Raw genomic sequence first — 25,605 nt, 5'->3', positions numbered from 1 at the left:
ATCAGAATCCCAGAAAGATTTTTTTGTAGATATAGGTAATATTACTCTAAAACTCTATGAAATTATGAAAGAACTATAATAGCTAAAACATTTTTGAAAAAGAAGAATAAAGTGAGAGCAATTAGTCAACCCAATTTCAAGATACAGCTTTAGTAGTCAAAACTGTGTTTGGTTGGTGGATAGACACATAGATCAAGTAAATGAAATAGAGGACACAGAAACAACCCACACAAGTATGGCCAACTGATTCTCTGACAAAATTGCAAAAGCAATTCAATGGAGGAAGGATAGTCTTTTCAACAAATTGTGATGGAGCAAGGATGTATCTTAAAATAAATGGTGTTTTCTATTTAATAAAATATAATATTTCTTGTACACCTACTCTGAGCCAGACCCTATTCTAAGCACTAAGGGTATAGCAATGAACAAAGGAAAGTTCCTGCTTTTGTGGTGCTGACATTCTCATGGTCATTTTCCCCAGGAGAAATCCTGGATGCTAGAAAAGGAAAGTGGGCACCTGGGGTCAAAGGTAGGGTAGGGGCATTGACCTTCCTCTTGCTAGGTCCCCTTCCCCTTCTCAAAGATGGCATAGTGGAAGGTCACAGGCTTTCAATGCAGACAGAACTGTATTCCACCTCCCGTCTCTGCCCCTGAAGTAATGCTCACTGTCAATGACTAACAGTTCTTCCCTTTATCACGTTGTTGTGGGGTTCACATGAGTGGGTGCAATAAAAAGAGTGCAGGGCAGGGTCTGGCACATCTTAGAGTCAGATGTTGCTCTTGTATGCCCAAATCCTTCCACAGCCTGGATGGGTTATATGAAGGAGAGCAGGGAGAGGTGCTGGGGGTGGGGCAGGGCTGTGGGAACAGAAAGAGAAGAAAGTGCAGACACAGGGCTCTTAGATGAACACCTTAGTAAGAAGGGGAGACTTGCCAATTTTGGCCAGTCTGGATGATCTAGATACACTCCCAATTTTCTACTTGAAGTTATGGAGAGGCTGGGGTTCTTTGTGCTCAGAGGGACTTCAGAGCTCATTGGCCAAAGGGACCTGACAAGGAGGCAGCTGCACATTGCATGGAGTGGGACAAGGGGTAAAGTTCAATCCAAATGTCACCACTTCCTGTCTGTGCAACCGTGGGCAGGTTACCTAACCCCTGCAAGACTCAGTTTCCTCATATGGAAAATGGGGAGAGTATAATTCAGACAAATTTTGCTGTGAGGATTAGAGATGATGCATGTCAGCCGTCTGGCACAGGTAAGGACCACACCAGAAAGCAGAGCAAGTTAGACAAAGCTGGATTTGAAACCCACTTAGAAGCCATGTGGCCTTGAGCACGGTGCTTCATGCCTCTGCAGAAATGAGACTATAAGTCCTGCCCACTGGTCTATGGTGAGAATTAGAAGTAATACAGCCCAGGGACTTCCTGGTGGTGCAGTGGTTAAGACTCCATGCTCCCAATGCAGGGGGCCTGGGTTTGATCCCTGATCAGGGAACTAGATCCCACATGCACACCACAACTAAAAGTTCACGTGCCACAACTAAGGAGCCCACATGCCACAACTAAGACCTGGTGCAGGCACTTCCCTGGTGGCACAGTGGTTAAGAATCTTCCTGCCAGGGGGAAGGGTGAGCTGTGACAGGGCGAGAGAGAGGCATGGACATATATACACTAACAAACGTAAGGTAGATAGCTAGTGGGAAGCAGTCGCATGGCACAGGGATATCAGCTTAGTGCTTTGTGACCGCCTGGAGGGGTGGGATAGGGAGGGTGGGAAGGAGGGAGACGCAAGAGGGAAGAGATATGGGAACATATGTATATGTATAACTGATTCATTTTGTTAGAAAGCAGAAACTAACACACCATTGTAAAGCAATTTTACCCCAATAAAGATGTTAAAAAAAAAATCAATGAAGAAAATTTAAAAAAAAAAAAAGAATCTTCCTGCCAATGCAGGGGACACAGGTTCAATCCCTGGTCCAGGAAGATCCCACATGCCGCGAAGCAACTAAACCCGTGCGCCACAACTAAACCCGTGCGCCACAACTACTGAGCCCGCGTGTCACAACTACTGAAGCCTGCGTGCCTAGAGCCCGTGCTCCACAACAAGAGAAGCCGCCACAATGAGAAGCCTGCGCACTGCAATGAAGAGTAGCCCCCTCTCACCGCAACTAGAGAAAGCCCGCATGCAGCAATGAAGGCCCAATGCAGCCATAAATAAATAAATAAATTTATTTATTTTTTAAAAATAGTATACAAATGTATGCAATAAAAACTGTTTTTTTTTTTAAAAAGACCTGGTGCAACCACATAAATAAGTAAATAAATATTAAAAAGAAAGAAAGAAAGAATAGAGCCCAAGGACCTGGTGGCAAGTGTGGCACGTGGTGGATGTCTAATAGATGGGAGTCTCTGTTATCATCTTAGTCCTTGTAAATCTGTTTTAGACAAAGCCTAATAAGCCTCTAAGAGAGCGCCAGGGACTTGAGAGGCATTGGATGAATATTTGTTGGGTGAAGAGCTAAATAAATGAATCTGAGCGTTATCTATGAATGAAGAATACTCAAGGAATGGCCCGGCCATCTCCTCCAAGCACAACTTTGCAGCATACTCAGTCCTGCAGCCTCTGGGAACGATCCCTGATGCCAGTTCCTTTGCCCAGAATGATGTCATCACAATCACCTGGAGGAGGATAGCCAGGCTGGTCACTGGGGCATCAGTTCAGGTGCCCAGTGACCTGGTCCCAAACGCCCAGAGAGCATCAGGCAACCCTCAGCACAACCTGGCTTCCTCCTGGCGAGCAGCTGGGCTGGTGTTTCTGCCTTTCAGCAGAAAGAGAGGGTCCCTTCCTCTGGGGTTTCTGACCTGGATTCTGAGCCAGATGCCCTCATGTGCAAAAGGATTTGCTTCCCAAACCCCAAAGCCCCCTTCAGGCTCTGAAAGGGTAATTTCTTCTGTGAGGGTAACGGCCAGGCCAGGGCCAGGCCAGGTTCTCAGGGATCCTCACAGGAAACTGCCCTTAGGGGTCCCACCGTGGGTCAAGTGCTGGGCTGGGTGCTGGGTGCTGGAGAACACCACGGTCTTCAGCCACAAGGGTTTAGTGAGCACCTACTACAAGTCAGGAGCTGCTCTAGGCACTGAGGGTGCAGCTGAAACTGGCAAAGGCCCTGCTCTCACGCCTAGTTGGGGCACAGACATTTAAACACACACACACACACATACACACACACACACACACACACACAATGACAAGCTGTGGCAAATTTCAGGAAAAGAACCAAATGCTCTGCAAGAGAATAAAGAGAGACAAAGGTAAATCCACAAAGTCCCTGCCAGTAACCACAGACACGGGCACAATGAAGGCATCACAGAGGGGTTTATGATACAGAAAATCTGAAAACAGCCTTCACGTCCAGCAGTGCTATGGACTGAATTGTGTCTCCCCAACCCCAATTCATGTTTTGAAGCCTCAGCGGCCTCACTATAATGTGGGCATTGTGATAGGACCCACTTCATGGGGACGTTGGTATGAAGCAGGATTGGAACTCAGACCTGTCTAATCCCACAGCCTGGCTCTTAATTAACGAGGCAAATGCCTTGTTTCAAAGCCAGAGAAAACAAAAAACACACATGCAATCTCCAACCCCCAAGACACATGCTGTTCACTCCAGATCCCTGTGCGCGCCTCCTCTGGGTGTTCCCTCTGAGACTTGTCCCTCCAACCCCTCACCCATCACCTGACTAGCAGGAAGAGCCTAGCACCAGTGGCCCACACCCATGGCTCTGTGGCTGAGTGAGCGTTCCCATGTGTGCAGGGAACTCTGGCTTCAAGCTCTGCCACATACTAGCTATGGTGCCTTGGGCCCATCACCTTTCTTCTCTGTGCCTCTGTTTTCCCTCCTGTTAAATGGGTAGTAATAACAAGCCCATACAGACCTTGTACTGCCGTAAGAAGTAGATGTGTTAAAGCCTGAAAAGCTCATGTCACGTGGACAGGCAGCTGGTACATCTCATACCCCCAAGAGCAGGATGCCTTTGGTTCAAATCCTGGCTCTACTGCTTTCTAGCTGTGTAACCTCTCTGTGCCTCAGTTTCTTCTTCTGGAAATTGGGGATAATAATTGTACTGACCTCAGAGAGATGCTGAGAGAATGAATTGAGGGAATTATAATAGTACCTACCTCACAGGCTTGCCTTAGTGAGTTATTCCACAAGACGGCCAGAGAAAGGTGCCCGGCACACAGAAAATACAGAAGTGTGGGATGTTACGTGGGTGACCCAGCCTGGGGAGACCTGGCCTGAGCCAGATCAGTCTTTGAATGTGTAGCCCAGACTGTGACCTTGTGCCTAAAATCTCCCAGCCTCCCCACTTTTCTTGCCTTCTCCTCTCTGATACCCTGTTTGGCACAGTGAAGCAAGGTTGGATGAATCCAGGAGTTCATGGTCCCAGGCAGGGATGGGGCAGTGGGCATGAGGCCTCAGAATTGCACCCCTACCCCCAGGCTTCCTGATCCCTCCGCTCTTCCCAGGAAACTAACGATCCAGGCTGCCACTGATTCTGGCATCAACACCAAACAGGGTCCTGGTCTGAGGGGGAAGCTCCAGGGCAGAGGAGGGGCTGAGAAGACCATGCCAGGGACCTGAGTGGGGAGGGGCTAGGCCACAAACCACAGGTGCTGACTCATGGCCTCCACTGGGCACTGGGCGCTGTGAACGAACCAGCCCTGGGGCTTTCTACAGCCAGAGGGACGAGCTGGCCAGATGATGGCCCAGGGTACAGTGATCCATGTGGCCCCAGAGCAGCCCACCTATGCTGTGTGTGTGCTGGGCACCGAGACTCAGCTGGATGTCTATGGGTGAGCAGGGTACATTCTGGGGTTGGGGGGCAGGTCTGGTGATGCTGGATGAACAGGCTCTGCTGACACAAGACGTGTGTTTGCCTCAAGCTTCAGGCTCCAGCCTCTGCAGCCACCGGCAGGGGAGAAGCTAGAGAGGTAACACCTGAGTGGCCCTGGGATGTGCGTGGACTCAAGGCAGTGAGTTCATTGCCATGAACAAGTGGGTCTTCCCCAGGGCCTCACCACAAATACATTATTTTTATTTTTATTTTTTTTTAAAGACGATGTTGGGGGTAGGAGTTTATTAATTAATTTATTTTTGCTGTGTTGGGTCTTCATTTCTGTGCAAGGGCTTTCTCCAGTTGTGGCAAGCAGGGGCCACTCGTCATCACTGTGCACCGGCCTCTCACTATTGCGGCCTCTCTTGTGGCAGAGCACAGGCTCCAGACGCGCAGGCTCAGTGGTTGTGGCTCACGGGCCTAGATGCTCCGCGGCATGTGGGATCCTCCCAGACCAGGGCTCAAACCCATGTCCCCTGCATTGGCAGGCAGATTCTCAACCACTGCGCCACCAGGGAAGCCCAACACAAATGCATTATTATAGGGCAAACAGGACCATATCCTTTCACCATTGAGGCAATGGGAGCTCAGAGAGGGTCTGTGACTTACCTAAGGTCACACAGCAAGTGTGCCCTGGAAGCAAGGCTGGACCCTGGATTTCATAGCCCAGACCTGGATCCCCCTGCAGTTTGTTGCCCTACACCTCTCAGCCAAGCCTCCCTCCGTGGGTGGGTAATAGCGTGGGTGTGATGAGACAGGCTGTGGCATAGAGAGGCCGAGGAGGAGACCAGGCCCTGCTATTGGCTAGCTGGGCTGCCTTGGGCAACTGAGCCTCAGTTTCCTCATCTGTGAAATGGGGATTATACCCACTTGGTAGGGTGCTTGTAGGGATTAAATGTGAAAAACATAAAAATGTTTGTTAAGTACTTAGCACAGTGCTGGGCCTACCCCTGGTAGTTGTTCATTCGTTCATCCATTAATTCATTCATTCAACAAATACCGATAGAATACCTATTATGTCCAAGCCCTGTGCCAGGCTCTGGTTAAACAAGATGGTCTAGGAACGCTCTTGGTGGGCATGGTTGGGGTCATTGCTGTTGTCAGTAATAGTAGTGGCAGCCCCTGGCTTCCTCCATCTGATGCTCCACAGATGCTCCAGGCTGAGCATCTGTGGTCCTAGAATGGTGCCCACAGGAGTGTCTGGCACATTTCCTTGGAAGTGTCGCTCGCTTCCAGCCCCCAGCCAGCAGTAGGAGAACAGCAGAGACTGAGAGGGTGAGGAGTAGAGGAAGAAGAGGCTGACGGTCATCTGAGGCCACCCGACTCCCAGGAGACAGCCCTTCCATTAGTGAGGCATTGAGCCCTGTATTCAAGCGCCCTTGTGATGTGTGGTTTCTCACACAACAATGGCTGATATTCACATCACACTTGGTACACACAACTCATTCAGCCCCCTTATGGGGTAGGCAGTGCTGTAATTCCCATTTTGCAGAAGGGAAAGCTGAGGCTCTGAGAAGTTGAGTAACCCACTGAAGCCACACAGCTAGTTAGTAAGGGAGCCAGGATTGAAACTCAGGCAGCCTGGCTCTGGGACCCTCCTCTCTCCCGCTCCATCCCTGGACCAGCCCTTCCTGTCACTTCTTGCCTGCCCTTCACAGCAGCTCCCTGCCAGCACCCATGTCCTATGCAGCCACCACCCTCACTCGGCCTGAATTCCCTTCCAAAAACACAGATGGGCTTGGCAACCCCCCCTCCCCAGCACTGCTTCCTTGACCCCCTCCCAGCACAAGCTTCCGTACCTTTGCTCAAGCTGTGTCCCTGCAGCTGGGCTCAGAGGTCCCAGGGCTTAGAAAGACAAGGTTGTAGAGGAACAGACCACAGGCTATGGGTGCCTTTCCAGAGCTGCTCTGACAAGCTCTGCTTATGATTTTCATTCTGAGTTTGGAAAGTACTTTGTCTGCAGTGGGAAATATACTGATTATATTCAAACAAAATTCCGCTGACCTGAGATGAATATTGAAACCTGTCGAGGGCTTTCTGTGATGCTTGCAGCTGGAGTCAGGGAGGGATCTTTACTCCAGCTACCACGTGCCAGGCCCTTCTGTTCCTGGTTTCTAATCCTCACAGAAATTCTGCAAGGTAAACACTATCGGCATGCCCATTTTAGAGAGGAGTAAACTGAGGCCTCAAGAGGTGAAAACACCTACCCAAGGTCACCCAAATTAAAGGTGTCCAAGCCAGGAGATTTGAACCCAGGGCTGTCTGACCCCCAAACTCCCCCTGCTTCCCCAGCACACACTGCCTCCCAGTGCTGTGGGTCTGGCCTTGCTAGGCACTGCTGCCTGGCTGGTAGAGCTTCCAGAGGGCTTGAGAGATCCAGAAGGGGTGGGGGGGTGAGTTCCAGGAGGTGGCAACCACGGAGGACCGTGGGCATTCTGGAGCTGCAATCACTGGGGTACTCCTTTTCCTCTGGCGCCTCCTTCTCAACAGGAAACCACTCAGTGTGACAGTGGGGAGCAGGGCAAGATTGTTAGTGTCTCTGAGCCTCAGTTTACTCATCTGTAAAATGGGGAAATTAACACCCACCCTGCTGAGTTGCAGTGAGGATTAAATTATACAATGCATGCCAAGAGTCTGGCAGACTGGTCCCCCTTTTCCGTAAGGATTGCATGTGTTGTTGAACGTGAGAGTGTTGCGGACGCTGCTGCCCATCTGGTGGTCGTTGTAAGGAAATGTTAGATGCAGGAGCTGAAGGAATGATGTCATTTGTCTGGGGCTCAAGTTCTTGGTGCTGCCTCTATGGAGGCTATTGGAAGTGACTAGAAGATTCAGCTCTGGGTTATCTTATAATAGCACACACGGGTCCCCCAGCCCCCAACACAGTAGAAACCCTTGTGTGTTTATGAAAGTCCCTTGTTTAGGACCTGAGAGGGTCTGGAAAACATCCTAAATCAAATCCCAGTGGTGCCACTTCCCAGCAGGGTCTCACCTCTCTGAGCCTTGGCTTCCCATCTGGCAGAGAGGATGGGATGGCTGTAGAGCCCCAGCAGGTGGCAGACCCATCTGTCCACGCCCTTCTCTCGGTTCTGGAGAGGAAGCCATGCCAGGCGGAGCGAGCCAAGGGGAACCGCCCCACAGGCAGGTCCTGCGTCCTGCTTTATCCCCCACTGTCTCTGTCTCCAAGTCTCTGTCTCCCTCTTGTTCTTTGAGCCGCTTGCTCATTCTCCTGTTGTAACAGACACATGGCGTGTCCCTCTCCCATCCCCATCCTCCTGCCACAGCACCTGGGCGGCTGGGGACGCCTGGCTTTCCACCCCGGCTTTGAGCCTAAAGGCAAACAGCTGCGCATGGAGCAGAGAAGGAGCCTCCGGGCTTTGGCAGAGAAACCAGGGCCTTTCTTAAGTTTTGGTTTGGCCAGGGATGTGTAGGGTCAACTGAGGCACTTGAGCAGAGGGGCACTGGTTCTGCTGTACCATCCCTTGGACGTGAACTGTCCTCCAGCAAGGGCCATGCATTCCTTATTATTACTGTTACCATGATATCCCTTCATTTCTGATATTATTACCTAGCTACTGAAGAGGGCCGAGCACCACACATGGGCCCTTCAGTCTGCACAACATTGTAGAAAGCATCATCATAGTAAACATTATTCCCATTTTACAGAGAAAGAAACTGAGACCAGAGAGGGTCAGTGCCTAGGCCAAGGTCACACAGCCTATCAGAAGTGGCCCAAGCCCATCGCCACTCTCCAGCCCTTTGAGGCTGCCTGCTGTTCCCGGGCTGGCCTGGGAGAGGTTTCCCATGGGCAGCTGAGCCCCTGCGTCCCTGCTAGTCTGCAGGCAAGTGTCTGATCACAAAGAGCCCCAGCCGGCTGCAGACACCACATCCACAGGCACGTGCCGTAGCCAGCTGGTGTAGACAGGCTGGCCCCGGGGCTATTCGATGTGGTGGCAGGCATAGTTTGTATACTTCGTCCACATTGACCCTGGCTGTCTCCCCGACCCAGACAGTCAGTGCCTCCCAGGGAAGACGACCCAGCCATCCTGCTACCCGGCCACTATTGTGCTGGGAGCAGTTGGGAGCAGGTAGGAAAGCCAGTGCCTGCACCAGGGAGCACACAGGGACACCTGCTGTTAGAGTTTAGCAGAAGTGGAAAGGTGTCTTTGTCAAGGACTGATCCTGTATTGGTTATCTATCACCATGTAACAAGTTGCCCCAAAACGTGCTGGCTCAAAACAATAGCATTTATGATCTCACAGTTTCTGTGGGTCAGGATCCAGTGTGGCTTAGTTGGGCCCTCTGCCCTGGGGGCTCAAAGGCTGCAATCAAGGTGTCAGCGGGGCTAAAGTCACGTTGAGGCATGACCAGGGCAGCCCTGCATCCAAGCTCAGTCACGTGGCTCTTGCAGAATTGTGCTCCTCGTGGGCTTGTGGACTGAGGGCCTCAGTTTCCTTCACGTGGCTGGCAGGAAGCCTCTCCCAGTTCCCTGCCATGTGGGCCTCTCCATAGCTCACAGCATGGCAGCTGGCTTCATCAAGGTGAGCGAAGGTGAGAGAGAGAGAGAGAGGAGAGAGAAAGAAAAAGAGGTGGGGAAAGAGGTCTTTTGTAACAGCCCATCACTTTTGCCATTTTCCGTTGGTTGAAAGGAAGTCTCTGGGGAGACTTCCTACACTCAAGGGGAGGGAGTTACACAAGGGCATGAACACCAGAGGTGGGGATTATTGGAGACATCTCAGAAGCCTGCCTGCCATGTACTTTTCCCGTATTTCCCTAATTCTCTGTAAGGGATACCTACAGCTTTTAATATGGAGACAAAGAACTTTATTACAAAAATAAAAATGAAAAGTGTAATCATAAAAGCCATGTCTTCTGACATTATGGAGTGAGGGCTGCCTCTCTAAGTTGTTTCCACTATGGTTTGAATCTGCTCCAATTTATTAGCCCTTCTGTCTGTGAGGATTTCACTGTCTGTGGGTCATTCACTGTCACAGAAAGGGCTGCTCTGAACATCCTTGAACGTGTCTCCTGGTGTACATGTGCAAAAGATTCTCCAAGAGTGGAATTGCTGGGTTTGGGGAGGGCTAATGTTTGACTTTACAAGATAACAGCAGTTCTTTTACAAAATGCTTAACTTGACACTCCCATGAGTGGTGTGTTAAAGTTGCCGTTGAACCATATAGTCTACGATGTTGTTTTTTACCAATCAAATAGGTGTAAAACCCTGTCTCAAGGCTTTAATATTTCATTTCCTTACTTATTAGTGAGGTGGAGCTCCTCTTTAGATGTTTATCATCCACTTGGGTTTCAATTTCTGTGAAGGCCTGTTTGTATCTTTTGCCCTGGGCTTTTTTTTTTTTTTAATTGAGTCGTTTGTCTTTTTCATGTTGAGTAGCCTAAGCTCTTTAAATATTACGGATGCTAAGGCTTTGTAGGTTTTATGCTGTGAATATCTTCTTCTCAGATTATGCTTGCTTTTTCACTGTATAGAGTCTTTTGATGAACAGAAGTTATTTATTTTCATCTAGTTGAATTTATCAGTCTTTTCTTTCTTGTTTATGGATTTTGTGTCTTATTTAATTACGGGCATTAAGATGTCTCCAACAACTTTTGAAAGATACAAATGCTCATTCATGATAAAAAGTCTCAGTAAACTAAGCATAGAGGAGATCTTCTTCAACTTGATAAAGAATATCTACAAGGGCTTCCCTGGTGGCACAGTGGTTGAGAGTCCGCCTGCCGATGCAGGGGACACGGGTTCGTGCCCTGGTCTGGGAAGATCCCACATGCCGTGGAGCGGCTGGGCCCGTGAGCCATGGCCGCTGAGCCTGCGCGTCCGGAGCCTGTGCTCCGCAACGGGAGAGGCCACAACAGTGAGAGGCCGTATACTGCAAAAAAAAAAAAAAAGAATATCTACAAAAGACTTAAAGCTCACATCACACTTAATGGTGAGAAGCTTGAAGTTTTCCACTAAAGTCAAGAACAAGGCAAATGTGTTCCCTCTCCCCACTGTTTTTCAACACAATATGGAAAGTCCTAGCTAATGGTTAAGACTAGAAAAGGAAACAAAAGGGATACCTACTGAGAAGAAATAAACTTTTTTTGTTCACCTATGACATGATCATCTATGTAGAAAAACTCAAAGAACTGACAAAAAAACTTCTGGAACTAATAAGCAACTATAGCAATGCTGCAGGACACAGTCAATTGCTTTCCTGTATACCAACAATGAACAAATGGAATTTGAAATTAAAAACACAATGCCATTTACATTTGACCCCTCCCAAATTAAATACTTAGGTATAAATCTAACAAAATATGTATAAAGTCTGTACAAGAAAAACTTCAAAACTCTGATGAAAGATATTAAAGAAGAAGTAAAAAAAGGGAGAGCTATTTCATGTTCATGGGTAGGAAAACTCAATATTGTCAGTTCTTCCCAACTTGATCTGTAGATTCAGGGCAATCCCAATCAAAATCCCATCAAGTTATTTTGTGGATATCAACAAACTGATTCTAAAGTTTATATGGAGACACAAAACAAAGAAAACAAAACAAACAAAAAACCCCAGAATAGCCAACAGAATATTGAAGAAGAACAAGTTGGAGGACTGACACTACCTGACTTCAAGACTTACTGTAAAGTAAATCAACTATACCCGAATAAAAATTATTTTTAGAAAAAGGCTTAAAGACTGTAAAGCTACAGTAATCAAGACAATGTGGTATTAGGAAAGGAATAGACAAATGAAACAATGGAATAGAATAGAGACCAGAAGCGGCCGCGCATAGATATAGCCAACTCGTCTTTAGATGCGGCACAGAGGATTTTTGTAGCAGTGAAACTACTTGGTATGGTACTATAATGGTGGATATATGTCATTACACATTTGTCCAAATCCACAGAATGTAAAACACCAAGAGGGAACCCTAATGTAGATTGTGGACTTTGGGTGATAATTATGTGTCAATGTAGGGTCATCAATTCTAACGAATGTACCACTCTGGGGAAAGAGGTTGATAATAGGGGAGGCTATACATGAGTTGGGGCAGGAGATATATGGCAAATCTCTGCACCTTCCTCTCAGTTTTGCTGTGAACCTAAAACTTCTCTAGAAAATGAGCTATTTTTTTAAAAAAGATGCAAAATTCTGTCTTTCTTAAGTCTTTAGTATATGATGTGAGGATGGGATCAATTTAATTATTTATTCAATGTATTCATTTTCCATACGGATAAGCAATTGTCCCAGCACCATTTATTACACAATCTTCACTTTCCCCAGTTATTTGCAAGACCACCTCTGTCATAGATCAAGTAGTATCTCTCTTAAGTTGCATCTGTCATTTTCTTTACCTAAGCCATTACAATGCAATCCATGACTTTACAGTAAGTCACACGTGGTAGAGCAAGTCCCTCACCTTTTGCTTCTTTTTCTTACAAGGTACTTTGACTATCTTAGCCCCTTGGTTTTCCAAGTAAACCTTGGAATCAACTTGTCAAGTTCAAGTAAAACCCTGGAATTTCTCTGACCATATGAATCTATTTGGAGAGAATTCATACCATGATGATATTAAGCCTTCCTAACCATGTTCATGGTATTTCTTTCTTCTAATTGGAGTCTTCTCTAATGGATTTCAATAAGGTTTGATCATTTTTCTCCATAAAAACCTTACACATCTTTGGTTAGGTTTATCCTAGGTACTTTACAGTATTTCTTCGTAATGTAAATTATATTCTAATAGTGTGGTTTTTGTCTAAAAATTAATTTTCTCTGATATTAATATATCCATCTCAGCTCTCTCCTGGCTAACATTGGCTTAATGTATCTTTTTTCCTTTTTTTAAAAAAAACTTTATCTTTCCTGGATCCTTGTATTTTAGGTTCATCTCTTATAAATAGCATGGAGCTGGATTTTATTTCTTTATCTAGTCCCAAACTCTCTTTTAACTAGTAACATTATTTATATTTATTTTGATCATTTATATATTTGAGTTTGCTCTTACCATTTGCTTTTTAGTTTTTAGTTGTCTATTTTTTTCTATGTTGCCTTTTTCTCTGTAATCACCTTTTTGAATGGAATTATCCATTCTTTTAAAAAATTATTGCATTTTCTCCATGTATAGAAATTTATGAACTCCATTTCTATTCTTTTGGTGAACACTTTTACATTTCTAGAATTCAACACTATCTTAATTCTCTCTTCAGTTGAAGACCTCATACCATTTTAACTCTCATTACCTCTCCCAGTTTACATTCTGCTCTTTTTTTTAATCTCACAATTTTGATATTTTTATAAACTTTTTTTTATACAGACAATATTTTTCAGATTTACCAAAATAGTTACCATGTTATTTGTTCACCATTGTTTCTTGCATCCAGATGATTCTGACATTAGGTATCTTCTTCTTAAAGAATGTCTTTAGAAGTTGCTTTAGTGAAAGTGTGTTGTTTTTTAAATATCAGTTTTTCTTCATCTGAAAATGTTTTTATTAAAATATAATTTTTTATGTACACAATTCTACGTTAATAGTTAGTTTTTCAAGATACTTTGAAGATATTATTCAACTCTCTTCTGGATTTCATTACTGCTGTTGTGAAGTCTACTTTCAATCTATTGATAATTATTATTCTTTTATAGGTGACCTGACTTTTCTTCTTTCTGGATACCTTTAAGATCTGTTTGTCTTTGGTATTCTTTTTTTTTTTTTTTTTTTTTTTTTGCGGTACGCGGGCTTCTCACTGTTGTGGCCTCTCCCATTGCGGAGCACAGGCTCCAGACGTGCAGCCTCAGCGGCCATGGCCCACGGGCCCAGCCGCTCCGTGGCATGTGGGATCCTCCTGGACCGTGGCACGAACCCGTGTCCCCTGCATTGGCAGGTGGACTCTTAACCACTGTGCCACCAGGGAAGCCCCATGTCTTCCACAGTGAGATGTGTGTGTATGTGTGTGTGTCTGTGTGTGTGTATGTGTGTGTGTATGTGTATGTGTGTGTGTATGCAGAGAAGGGAATTCTTGGCAATTTCCCTTTTCACATCTCAGCAATGCTTTGAAAAGTATATTCTAGGGCTTCCCTGGTGGCGCAGTGGTTGAGAATCTGCCTGCCAATGCAGGGGACACGGGTTCGAGCCCTGGTCTGGGAGGATCCCACATGCCGCGGAGCAACTAGGCCCGTGAGCCACACCTACTGAGCCTGCACGTCTGGAGCCTGTGCTCCCCAACGAGAGGCCACGATAGTGAGAGGCCCGCGCACCGCGATGAAGAGTGGCCCCCGCTTGCCGCAACTAGAGAAAGCCCTCGCGCAGAAACGAAGACCCAACACAGCCAAAAATAAATAAATAAATAAATAAATATATTCTAACCATGATCCAGTTGTTTTGTAAGGGAAGGTCCTTCAGAGTACTGTTTGTACTGTTCGTGTGATTCTTCACATGTGCACAGCGCTGTGTGTGCGTGTGTGTGTAATATAAACCTCGGGTACACACATCACCCTATACATACATCTGTGTGTGTGTCTTTTCCTAGTTCAAGCGTAACCTCTCCAGGTCAGGGGATTTTCTTTCTGTTTCTCACTCCCTCCTGACAACCTACCAGTACGTACTCCCACGGTCAGGGTCAGTCTGGCTGCCTTCTGGTGTCCACACTGGTGGGGAAAGGAAGAACAGTGGGGAGAGCAGTAGTGGGCCAGGCACTGCCTCACCGTGTCCCCCTGTCCTCCCCATCTGTCTCTTCCACAGCTCTGCCCCCAAGGACTGCACATCCTTTAGCTTCAATGCTTCCCCAGGAGTGGTCGTAGATGTTGCCCACCGCCCTCCAGCCAAGAAGAATCTCACAGGTTCCTCCAAGTGGCCCCTGGACCCTGGGCTGGAGGTGAGCCTGAAGATAAGAGCTGCCAGCGATAGCACAGGTGACCGGAAGGTGAGTGTGGCAGCTGTGGGCTGGGATGTGTAGGAGGAGGTCAGCAGGTCATCACAGGTCAGCCACTCAATTGACCCAGAGCCCCACCCCTCTGCAGGCTCTGGGGAGAATCAGTTCTTTGTCTCTCCCAGCTTCTGGTGGCAGCTGGTATTCCTAGACTTGTGGCCACATCGCTCCAATCTCTGCCTCCGTGGTCCATTACCTCCTCCTCAACCTGTCAAATCTCCCTCTGCCTCACTCTTATAAGGACACTTGTCACTGGATTTAAGGCCTGTCTGGACAATACAGGGTGATCTCATTTCAAGATCCTTGATTACATCTGCAAAGATCTTTTTTTCGAAATAGGGTCACATTCACAGGATCCAGGGGTTAGGTCATGGATGTATCTTTTGGGGAATCACCATTCAACCCACTGTAGCCGCATTGACTATAGATGGACTCAACAGGACCACCCCAGGATTCCCACAGGGATCTGGGACAACAACCTCTTGTTCCCAGCAGGACAGGCCAAGCGGGATACCTCCTGGGGCAGAGTTGTTGCCTGCTCTAAGAATACAGACCTTGGGCATCAAAGCTGGTCAGCAAGGGTGCAGTCAGAGAAAGCTTCCTGGGAGAAGTGGCAAGCTGATGGATGGTATCAATGACCTGCTTAAGAGAGGAAAAGAGAAGCGAGAGCTCCACACAGGGGATGTGGCCTGTGTGCACACTCTGGATAAGAGAGGGTGAGATGTGTGTTGGGGAAGCTGAGGAAGAGCTGTATGGAAAGAAAGGAAGGTAGAAGGGAAGGTGAGGGAGAGAGGGAGCCAGTATTAGAGGGTTTGGCATCAGAGACCTCATTCTCTTAGGACAACAGGAAGCCAATGACAACCTTTCATCCAGGAGTAACAAGACCACATATGTATGTTAGAAAGACCCACTGGCTGCAATGTAGTGAGCCAATTAGATCTAGGCAGCCGACTGGGGGCAGGGCAACCAATCAGGAGGCTGATGCTCTGGTCCAGATGCAAGGTGACAGTGGCTGTGACACTGCCCAGGTCGAGACACCTCAGTGCGACCCTCAGGAGCTCCCCTTCTTCTGGTGGCAGCTCTTTGGTTTTGCTTTGGGGAACTCCCCTCCGTCATCTCGCTTAGAAGTGTGGTTCCTGGCACTCGGCCCTCCTCTGGCCGGGCTGGGCCAATCAGATGGGTTCTTCCTGGATTTTTAACCTTGGGCAGTGGGAGTTGGTGTTGCCACTCTCCCTCCAACGCCTCTTCCACCACATCCCCATCTGCTGAACTCCTGACACCATACAGGCAGAGGAAGCCGCTGCCTCCCTGGTCTCCCAAAGGACCCTCTTCTGTACATCATAGTCACCTGAGTGTTTTGCTCCCCTTCCGCTCCCACCAGCTGGGGTGTTCCTAACAGGCTGGGAGCCTGATCCTTGTCTCCTCAGCACCCTGCTCTGAGCTGGCACATAGCAGGCCAGTTAGTGTTTGTTGAATGACTAAGGGAAATCGTTAGTGGTTGGCTTCTGTCCTATAGGTTCAGATTTCATACTATGGACCCGAGACCACTCCAGTTGAAGTCCTGCTCTACATCACCGGGGTCGGTAAGTGACGCCAGGGACCTTGGAGCACCACCCCTCTCCCTCCACACACACACCCATGCAAGGCATCTCTCCAGGAGAAACTACACCCTGAAGCTTACTTTAGACTGAGCAGAGAAAAGGATAATTTCTAGCCAGTCATGCATCTGGTAGTTCATAAGTATTCCTTCCCCAGTCAGTGAACCCAGAATAGAGCTGGGGAGAGAGGACATTTGCAGGAAGCTTCAATTACATCTCAATATTTTATTTCTCAGCTTAGGAAGTGGTACGTGGATTTTCAACATACGAGTCTCTATACCTTTTTGAAACCTCAAATATTTATGAGAAAAAGTAGATGATGAGACTGTCTTTTTTGTTTTGTTTTGTTTTTTTGCGGTACGCGCGCCTCTCACTGTTGTGGCCTTTCCCGCTGCGGAGCACAGGCTCCGGACGTGCAGGCTCAGCGGCCATGGCTTACGGGCCCAGCCGCTCCGCGGAATGTGGGATCTTCCCAGACCGGGGCACGAACCCGTGTCCCCTGCATCGGCAGGCGGACTCTCAACCACTGTGCCACCAGGGAAGCCCGTTGAGACTGTTTTACGCAATAATATAGACCAGTGTTCCCCAAATTCCATTATTTACATCCCATCTTCACCATTTTTGCCACATCAGTGATCTGCTTGTACTCATATTTATTTAGTATTCTTCTTTAAATAAAGTATATTTTTAACTTGACCTCATCTGGGACAATAGTATCATAATATTATTATTACTATTTAAACATACATTAAATATATGAACAGCATGTGAAAGCTCCAGGTTTCTTTTCATTAATGAATTTCATTCATTTATTTCATTAATACACATTTTCATAATAATTATTATTGTTGTTTTTATTATTATATAGCACTTACTCTATGCCAGGCAGGGTGCCAAGACTTTACATTTAAACCTTACAACAATCCAATGAAATTGGCACTATTACTACCACATTTTACAGATGAAGAAACTGAGGTACAAGAGGTAAAGGGACTTGCCCAAGATTACACAGCTGGTTAGCAAAGGAGCCAGGAAGTTCTGGCCACCAAGCGCTATGCTTTATGGCCCAACATCAATACATGGCTATGGATATGTTTTAAATGTCATCTAGGTCAATCTCATTCTGTGAGCTCATGGGGTCGCTACACAATGTCATTGGAATGACCGTATAGTCATGCGCTCTGATGAGAGGGGAAGGATTCAGAAGCGAACATATGCTTTCTCAGCCATGCCATTTGGACAGAGCAGGGTATGTTTGGGGCTGTGGTTTGTCCCCAGTGCAGTCACGGTACACAGAATGAAGAGCCAGGTGGGGTTGGAATAACCACTGTGTCCCCTACCCCAAAGTCACTGGGGCTGGAGTTGGGGCCAGAGGCCTTTGAGAGCCTGGCAAGGTGTCCTTGCAGGGGCTTCGTACCATACATCCATTGGGATGACCGGGAACTCTTTCTGAGACCCTTGGGGATGGCCAGACATGCAGGGCCTGGTTGGCATCACAGCTGTGGCAGGTCCTCCATGAGAGGAGAATGTGTGTGGTTAGAAGCCCCGGCTCTGCTGTCAGAATTGCAGCCAGACTTCTTCTTGGGAGACATGGGGGTGTCTTAGGACCTGTGTCTCCTCTGAACCAGTGAGAAAGAAGCCTTTGTGCAGATAGGTCTCCTGGGGAAAGGATTGTCCATCTGGGACCAGACTGAGTGCTCCCACCTTGCACCCTCACTATCCCTCTCCTCTTACTCCCCGGGATTTCAGAAATCTCCTTGAGCGCGGACTTCACTCGCACTGGCAAAATGAAGTCCACCGGAGGCAGGAAGGACCAGGTATGGCTCGACCTTGTCCGGCACCCCAAATGCTCCCGTAACTCCACTGGCTTCTCCTAGCGCGCCCCCTGGTGGTGATGAGGTGAACAGCGGTCTGTCTCATGTATCCCTGTTAATAGTAAACGAAACAAATTTAAGAAGAACAGGAAAAAAAAGAAAATTAAAATCACGAATACCATTACCGTTTTGGTTTACATAGGTCCCATCTATTCTACAAAACTAGATTTTCATAATTGTGGGTTCAGAGAATGTGTTGTCCCACAAACTGGAAACTAGACTCACCCAGTTCATGCACAGCAGAGAGAAAATTTGCAGGCAGGTCTCAACTCTGGCTCAAAAATTCCCTATACTATGGGGAATTCCATGGCGGTCCAATGGTTAGGACTCCACACTTTCACTGCAGGGGGCACGGGTTCGATTCCTGGTCAGGGAAATACGATCCCGCAAGCGCAAAGCGCAGCCAAAAAAAATCCCCTATACTAGACTTTAGCTACTGGTGGGAGAGGTTCACATGAGGTGAATAATAAAGAAAAGAGGCAGGGGATAGAGGAGGGAAGGAGCCAGGTGGGGGGAGGGAATGTATGTTGCAGAAATATAGGGTGATGTCGTACACAGGTGATGAATCGTCTTAACTGGGGCCCATGGATAAACCTCAGGGTGTCCCTGAAACCCCAAAGCTGCCTGCACATTTTTGTGCTGGTGTGCACTGTATTTTTTTTATTTATTTATTATTTTGGCCACACTGCGTGGCTTGCCGGATAGTATTTTCCCAACCAGGGATCGAACCCGTGCCCCCTGCAGTGAAAGCACCGAGTCCTAACTGGACCGCCAGGGAATTCTCCATATGCTGGTGTGCACTTTAAGATGATATGACCTGTCAAAAATTAATATCCCTTTGTGGGGTCAGTCAAAAGTGGGGGGAAGAATTACAGCTCTGGGAGTGGAATTCATCCTTGGGTCCCTCCCAAAACACAGTCATTCCCCGGGGGGAGAATGCTCTCCTACAAACAGAAGATGTCATCACTATTAGATTCCTGCTGGGAGGAGCTGCTCAATTTGCTTTCATCTTTGGGCAGACAGTAACCAACTGCTAAGAATAGTGCCCACACTTTGGTGAAGGAGTAATTAAGAGTTCTCAGAAGAGGAGCTATTTAGATTTGAGTCTAGACACAAATATTTAGTGCAGTTTGGTTTGCTAATCCAACAGTTTTTAAAAGCTGTTGAAATCAATTTTACTGTCTTGGGCTCCTTTTTTTAAGTGGATGAGTGGAATTTGTTTATGACTTTTGGGGCAGGCAAAAATCCACTCTTGGGACCAAAAAATTACCTGATGTGGGAACAAAATGTGTAAATCACAAAAGGCTATCGAGGTGTTAGGGCAAGGTGGCTGGGCTTTCCCAGGAATTGGAGGGGCATACACAGGTTCCTAAGTGTGCCCCATCTCTGCTGGGTGTCCACAGAGGACCTGGACCTGGGGCCCTCATGGGCAGGGTGCCATCCTGCTAGTGAACTGTGACAGAGACAATCCCAAATCTTCCACTGTGGACTGCAAGGATGACCAGCTTGACAGCAAAGGTAAAGACCCCCCAAGAACCAATGGGAATAGAGCATTGCCTTTTTGTGAAGCCTTTTGTCCTGAGCCTTGTAACAACCCTCAGAAACCAGGGTTATTGGAAGCATGTTCTTTTTAGCATGCCTGTTATGTAGGTGAAGGAATGGACAGGGGTCCTGAGAGGGCAAGTAACCTGCCCAAGGTCACACAGCAGCCAGGGAAGAGCTGGGAGCAACGCTCAGTCTCCCAATGCCTCCTCCAGGGCCCAATTTCCATCCCCAGCCCGTTAACCAACCCAAACTTCTGCTCTTGGGTCAAACCTGGGGCCCAAAATAATTCAAAATGAAAGCCTGACTAGAGCCCCCAAATTCATGCCAGAGCAGCCCTGAGCCCCTGCCATAGGCTGGGCACTGCTCGGACCAGTTCAGAATTCTTAACTCATTTGATCCTTCAGCTCAAGTTTCAGAAGTATGTATGGTCCTCACCCCCACTTTACAGATGGAAAAACTGAGGTATGGGGAAGTTAAGCAATTTGCTCTGGGTCACACAGCTAGTAAGTCACAGGCTCAGGATTTGAACCCAGGCATCCCAACACCAGGGCAGGTTTAGGGGCACAAGTTGGGCGCAGGGTCCCTGCTGGCACACCTCTGAGGCATGGCCAGGGTGGAAGACCTGCACTGGAGGAGGGTGCTGAGGGGGGCAGGATCATTTGGCCAGGGCAGCAGCTGCCGCCCTCCTGGGGAGTTGCTAGAAAGGCCTAGAAATGGATGCATTTTTTTTTTTTTTTTTTTTTGAAATGGATGCATTTTAAAGTTGCATGGAGTTGGCCTGGCCTGATGCCAGGGAGCAGCCTCTACACGGTGCCTGGCACACAGTAATAATCAAACAGCCCGGGCGCTATAATATGAACTTTACACATATGACTGCACCCTTCCCTCCGTGTGGGCTCTGCGCTTAGCCCTGTGTATTTACGAGGAAGCAGAGGGACGGAGAGCTGAAATACCTCCCCAAGCCCACAGAGATCCAGGGTTCAAACCCCGCCCACTCCAGTGCCCTTGACCATGTGACTCTTGTCCAGCCTCTGATTCTCGTCCATCTTCAATCTCCCCAAGCCTTTGCCGGCCACTATTCAGGTTGGCTCACTTCCCACGCAGGCCCCGGGGAGAAACCTTTCCACTCATTCACCCCACAAATAATTATTGAGCACCTGCCTTGTGCTAGGCATTGTTCTAGATGCTTCTCGGAGCTGGGAACAGAGCAACAAACAAGATAAATGTGATTTCTGCTTTGGCCAGCTTACATCCTAAGTTCATCCTAGTGGGAGAGGACCAAAACCTTGAATTCCTTTAATTCTAAAATGAAAAATATTGTTTAAATACTGGAAAGAGCATAAGGAAAATAAAGCAGGTGACGTGATGAAGGGTGGTCTTGGGTGGGGGGGCGTAGTCTCAGGGGCCTGCGTCTCAGGCCATGCCCTTCTCATTCCAGACCTGAAGGACAATGTCCTTGGTGACCCTGAGCACGAAGACCCCCAGGGACTTCAGCAAGCACCAGCTGGTGCTCCATGTGGCCAAGTCTGAGATGGATAAAGTCAGGTGTTTCGAGCCAATGGTGAGTCGCCCTTGGCCGTCACCTTGGTGTTCCCTTCCCACCCCAGCCAATGGGACTCAGCCCCTTCACACACACTTCGGTGAATAATTCCCGAGCACCTACCCTGTGCCAGGTTCTAAGAACTGAGGATGCCGCAGTAAGCACGATGGACATCTCTGCCCACTGCCTTGTAGAAAGGGCACAGACAAAATGCAGCAAACGAGATGATGAGCTGGACGAGCACTGAGAAGGAAATGACCTCCCTCCCAAGGACTGTGGTAGCTGTTCTTTGTGTGTCTGTCTCTGTCACACACACACACACACACACACACACACACACACACACACACACAGGACTGTTGTTTACAGAGGTTTTTGAATCCAAGCTGACTGCACATAATAACTGTAATATGTAATAATTTGTTCTCCAACAACCTGGTGATCAGAGACATCAGTAACTTCTCAGCGGCTTGCGAGCACCTGCCACTGAGTGCCGGGCTCAGTTCTAGGCACGGGGCACGGAGCAAAGAACAAAGCAAAGTCTCTGCCCTCATGTCACTTTCATCTCAGCGGGTTGAGAGCAATGATATGTAAAATCATTAAGTAAAGTGTCTAGTGCCTCAGACGGCATTAAATGCTACACAGAGGGATGCAACAGTGAAGAGGAAGAGAACGAGGGGTGTGGGGAAGGGGGGCTGAGGAAGGCTTCCCCCAGAAGATGTCATTGAGCAGACAGAGGTGTGGGAACACCCAGGGGAAGGGCACTCCTGGCAGAGGGAACCACAGGTGCAAAGGCCCTGAGGTGGGATGTGCCCACGGGCTTGAGGAATGCAGGGAGGCTGGCTCGGCTGGAGTGCATAATGCAAGGGTTAAGGAGGGGGGGGGATGAGGGTGGAGAAGAAAGGCCAGAGGGGAAGGGGCTGGGTCAGGGAGGCAGGAAATGACTGTGGCTAGTCTGTGGGAGGTGGGGGGCCATCTGAGGGCTGTGCAGAGGCACAACTTGATCTGACTTCCATTCAGACCTCAGCGATTAGACTGACATTGGTTTGGCCACAAACCAACTCCTTGCCTCTATGGAGGTATCACCTCCTCCGGGAAGCCTTCCCTGACCTTCCAGAACTTACTACTATCTGTAATTTTGACTGTCTTTGCTCCTCCCTACTTACCCAGGAGATTATGCACTCCCTGGGGACCAGGACAGTGTCTGTCACCCTGGTCTTTCCAGGTGTCAGCTGAGAGCAGGTGATAGGGAGTGAATGGATGGATGAATGAATGAACGAACTATAATGTATATTGGACTTTCTGCAAAGTTGTGAATGACTCAGGCGCCCTCATCACTCCACTCCTGGGCCTCCATTGGGAGGGCGAGGGCAGGGCCTTTAGTCCCTTCCTCCTAAGGGGAGGCTCCTGCCAGATCCAGCTGTGAGGGATCCTTAGGGGTGAGATGCCACGGCCTTGGGAAGGCATCACACACCAAGAAGACAAGGTCTCAGAAGTAGGGACGCAGACCTGAGCCTCCCCTGCTCTCTCCCAGCAGACAAACAGCCCTCCAGGTACGGCATGATCCTGGGGCCACAGCATCCCTCTCACCTGCTGGAGCTCCAGGGTGGCCATCACAGCACAGACTTCTATGTGGAGGGCCTGGCTTTCCCAGACGCCAGCTTCCCAGGGCTCACTTCCCTCAATGTCTCCCTGCTGGACACGTCCAACCCGGTAGGCCAAGAAGGGGGATCTGGGCTTCCAGGCACTGGCCCAGCTGTGGAGGGGGCTCCAAACAGCCACTGGGAAGCAGTAGGTGTTGGGCCCTGGCTGCTGTGACAGTTCCTCCCCTGTCCCTCCCCCTGCAGGAGCTCCCCCAAGGCCCTGGTTTTCCAAGACAGCGTGGTCTTCCATGTGGCCCCCTGGATCATGACCCCCAACACTCAGTCCCCGAGGAGGTGTATGTGTGCAGGTGAGGGGCCCTGGAGGGCTGAGGGAGGGGCACAGACACACCCCCAGGGAGAGCCCATCATGCACTTGCTGTGTAAATGGGGAAAAGTGGTATCTGTGCTATGACTTGCTGAGGGCTGAGGCTTGTTAAGAACCATAAAAAGGTCGGGAAAATCATTATTGGTGGTGTTTTCATGTCACTATCCTGCCCTGAGGCAGCCCAAGGGCTCCTTTAGCTCCTGGGGGCCTCTAGAGTTTGCCAGACCTGGAAGATGAGAACCCTGAGTCCCTGGGTGAGGCCTCCAGGGCTCCTCAGAGGGCAGCCTGTAAGCCTTCTGCACCGGAAACCCCTGGGCACTCATTTAAAATGCACGTTCCGGGCCAACCTCTGAACTGCTGGGTCTCGAGACTCTGGGGACGGGATGGGGCCCAGCTGTGTTTTCACAAGTTGCCGGGGGAGGCTCGGCATCCCTCCCACAGTCTGAGAGCCCCTGCTAACCATGTGGGGTCACAGGGGGACCTTCCCCTCTCCCCTTCCCATTGCTTTGGGGCAGAAGGGGTGAGAATGTAAACCCGTGGTCCGGACGCAGGCTGGAAGCCAGCAAGGCCTGGGTTCGAATCCAGATGGCGTGACCTTGAGCTCTGACCTCCTCATTCTGTCTCCTCCTCGGTGGAAGGCTGACTGCTAGCTCCCCTCCTGGGTTGTTACCAGAGTTCAGTGAACTATGCTTGCTAAGAGCAGAGAGGCAGGGTGAGCTGCGGTCTCTGTCCAGGCTCCAGGTGCCTTGGAGCACCCACCGTGCCCCTCCCCTCCTCCATCCAGCCCTGAGGTCCTGCTCCATCCCTAGAGACACCCCAGGGGGTCCAGCTTGCCCCCTCGGAGGCCAGCCAAGGCCACTGGCTGCTGAATCAAGGGCACTAAGGAGGTTGTTTTTTCTGTTCTTTCTAGGTTATTTGAAAATGAGGATTTCCTGAAGTCAGTGGCTGCTCTGGCCAAGAAAGCCAGGTGCAGGCTGATGGTCTGTGCCAAGGAAGAGAGCATGAATGACCGGTGGATGCAGGTGCGTGGCCCGGGCACACAGGAGGCGCATCCCTGAGGGTCAAGGGACACGGGGACCTGGGCTCCTAGGGCTCGGCCGAGCACCTGGCTGGTCACCCTTCCTCAGACAGGCAGGGAGTTAGGAGCCTCTGAGGGTCCTCACAGACGGAGGGCTCAGGCAAGTGACTCCACTGACATCTACTGTGGCCACGTCATGCCCGCTGTGGTCACCAAGATGACCACCTTCCTGCTTGAAAACTCTCAGGCAACTTCAGGAAATTGAGGAAATGCTGCAAAGCACAGGGGGCTGGAGCTCAACCATTCCCCCTAGCAGCCTCCCTCCAAGCCAGCCTTCCTGGGCTCGGCCACCAGGCCAGGCCACACCCCTGCTCCAGCACTTTCCATGGCTCCCATCTCCTCCTTCTCAGCTTGCCTCTCAATCTGGCTGTCCCACACCAGCCACACTGGATCACCATTCCGTCTCTGTGCCAGGCTCCCCCTCCACCCCGTCGTGCCATAAGCCCCCTGAGGGCAGAGAGGGAGTCTCATTCAGCTCAGCACCGAGAACCTGGCATTGGGTGGTGCCAGTGGGCAGTTGGCGGGCTGACTGAGCCTCCGTGCCTCTCCTTCCATGCTGCCCGCCCTGCTCCCACCCCATCCCATAGCCCTGTTCCTTCTCTCCAGCTGCCCTCCCCATTCCTACCCCCACGTCCAAATCAGTCCCGTCGTATCCCAGCTCGAATCTCCTCCGTAAATGTCCTCAGTCCTTCCAGGGGGAATTCATTCTTCTTTCTTCTAAACCTCCAAATAATACCCTCTCTTCCTTTCTCATCCTTCCATCTGTGTTAAATCAGGTTGAACCAGAAGAAATGTCTGATATGCCACCATTTTTTACCTCCAAGAATGGCAATTTTGGATGGTTCAGCTAATAGTGAGGTGTCCAACATCACGCCTGCCTGCTAAAATACAGGCAGGATGTGTACCCGATTCATTTCTGCACCCTCCCCGTCTCTGCCCCATGGGCTCGGCTGGGGCCTCACCTGCCCTCCTTTGTGGCGGAGCTACCGCTGCCCTCCAGCCTCAGCTCAGCAATGCTCTTTCTCTTTTTTTTTTTTTTTTTTTTGCGGTATTCGGGCCTCTCACTGTTGTGGCCTCTCCCGTTGCGGAGCACAGGCTCCGGACGCGCAGGCTCAGCGGCCATGGCTCACGGGCCCAGCCGCTCCGCGGCATGTGGGATACCTCCCGGACCGGGACACGAACCCGCG

At 49.2% G+C, this 25,605-nt stretch overlaps 1 protein-coding gene across 1 annotated transcript in view; it reads left to right on the top strand.

Moving 5' to 3' along the window:
- The first annotated feature begins 4,763 nt into the window (after window positions 1-4,763).
- PADI4 (peptidyl arginine deiminase 4) overlaps window positions 4,764-25,605 on the top strand; it is a 31,403-nt gene continuing 10,561 nt past the window's right edge. The window contains 11 exon segments of the mRNA XM_022551807.2: window positions 4,764-4,855; window positions 14,629-14,809; window positions 16,332-16,398; window positions 18,163-18,230; window positions 19,691-19,805; window positions 21,271-21,281; window positions 21,283-21,397; window positions 22,910-23,075; window positions 23,220-23,296; window positions 23,299-23,323; window positions 24,251-24,362. Of these exon segments, the coding sequence (XP_022407515.2) occupies window positions 4,764-4,855; window positions 14,629-14,809; window positions 16,332-16,398; window positions 18,163-18,230; window positions 19,691-19,805; window positions 21,271-21,281; window positions 21,283-21,397; window positions 22,910-23,075; window positions 23,220-23,296; window positions 23,299-23,323; window positions 24,251-24,362 (1,029 nt within the window).

Source organism: Delphinapterus leucas, chromosome 1 (genome assembly GCF_059928025.1).
Source record: "Delphinapterus leucas isolate spDelLeu-1000000601 "Yukka" chromosome 1, BTC_Dleu_Yukka2, whole genome shotgun sequence".
Taxonomy (NCBI): domain Eukaryota; kingdom Metazoa; phylum Chordata; class Mammalia; order Artiodactyla; family Monodontidae; genus Delphinapterus; species Delphinapterus leucas.
This window is presented reverse-complemented; position numbering and strand designations above follow the sequence as displayed.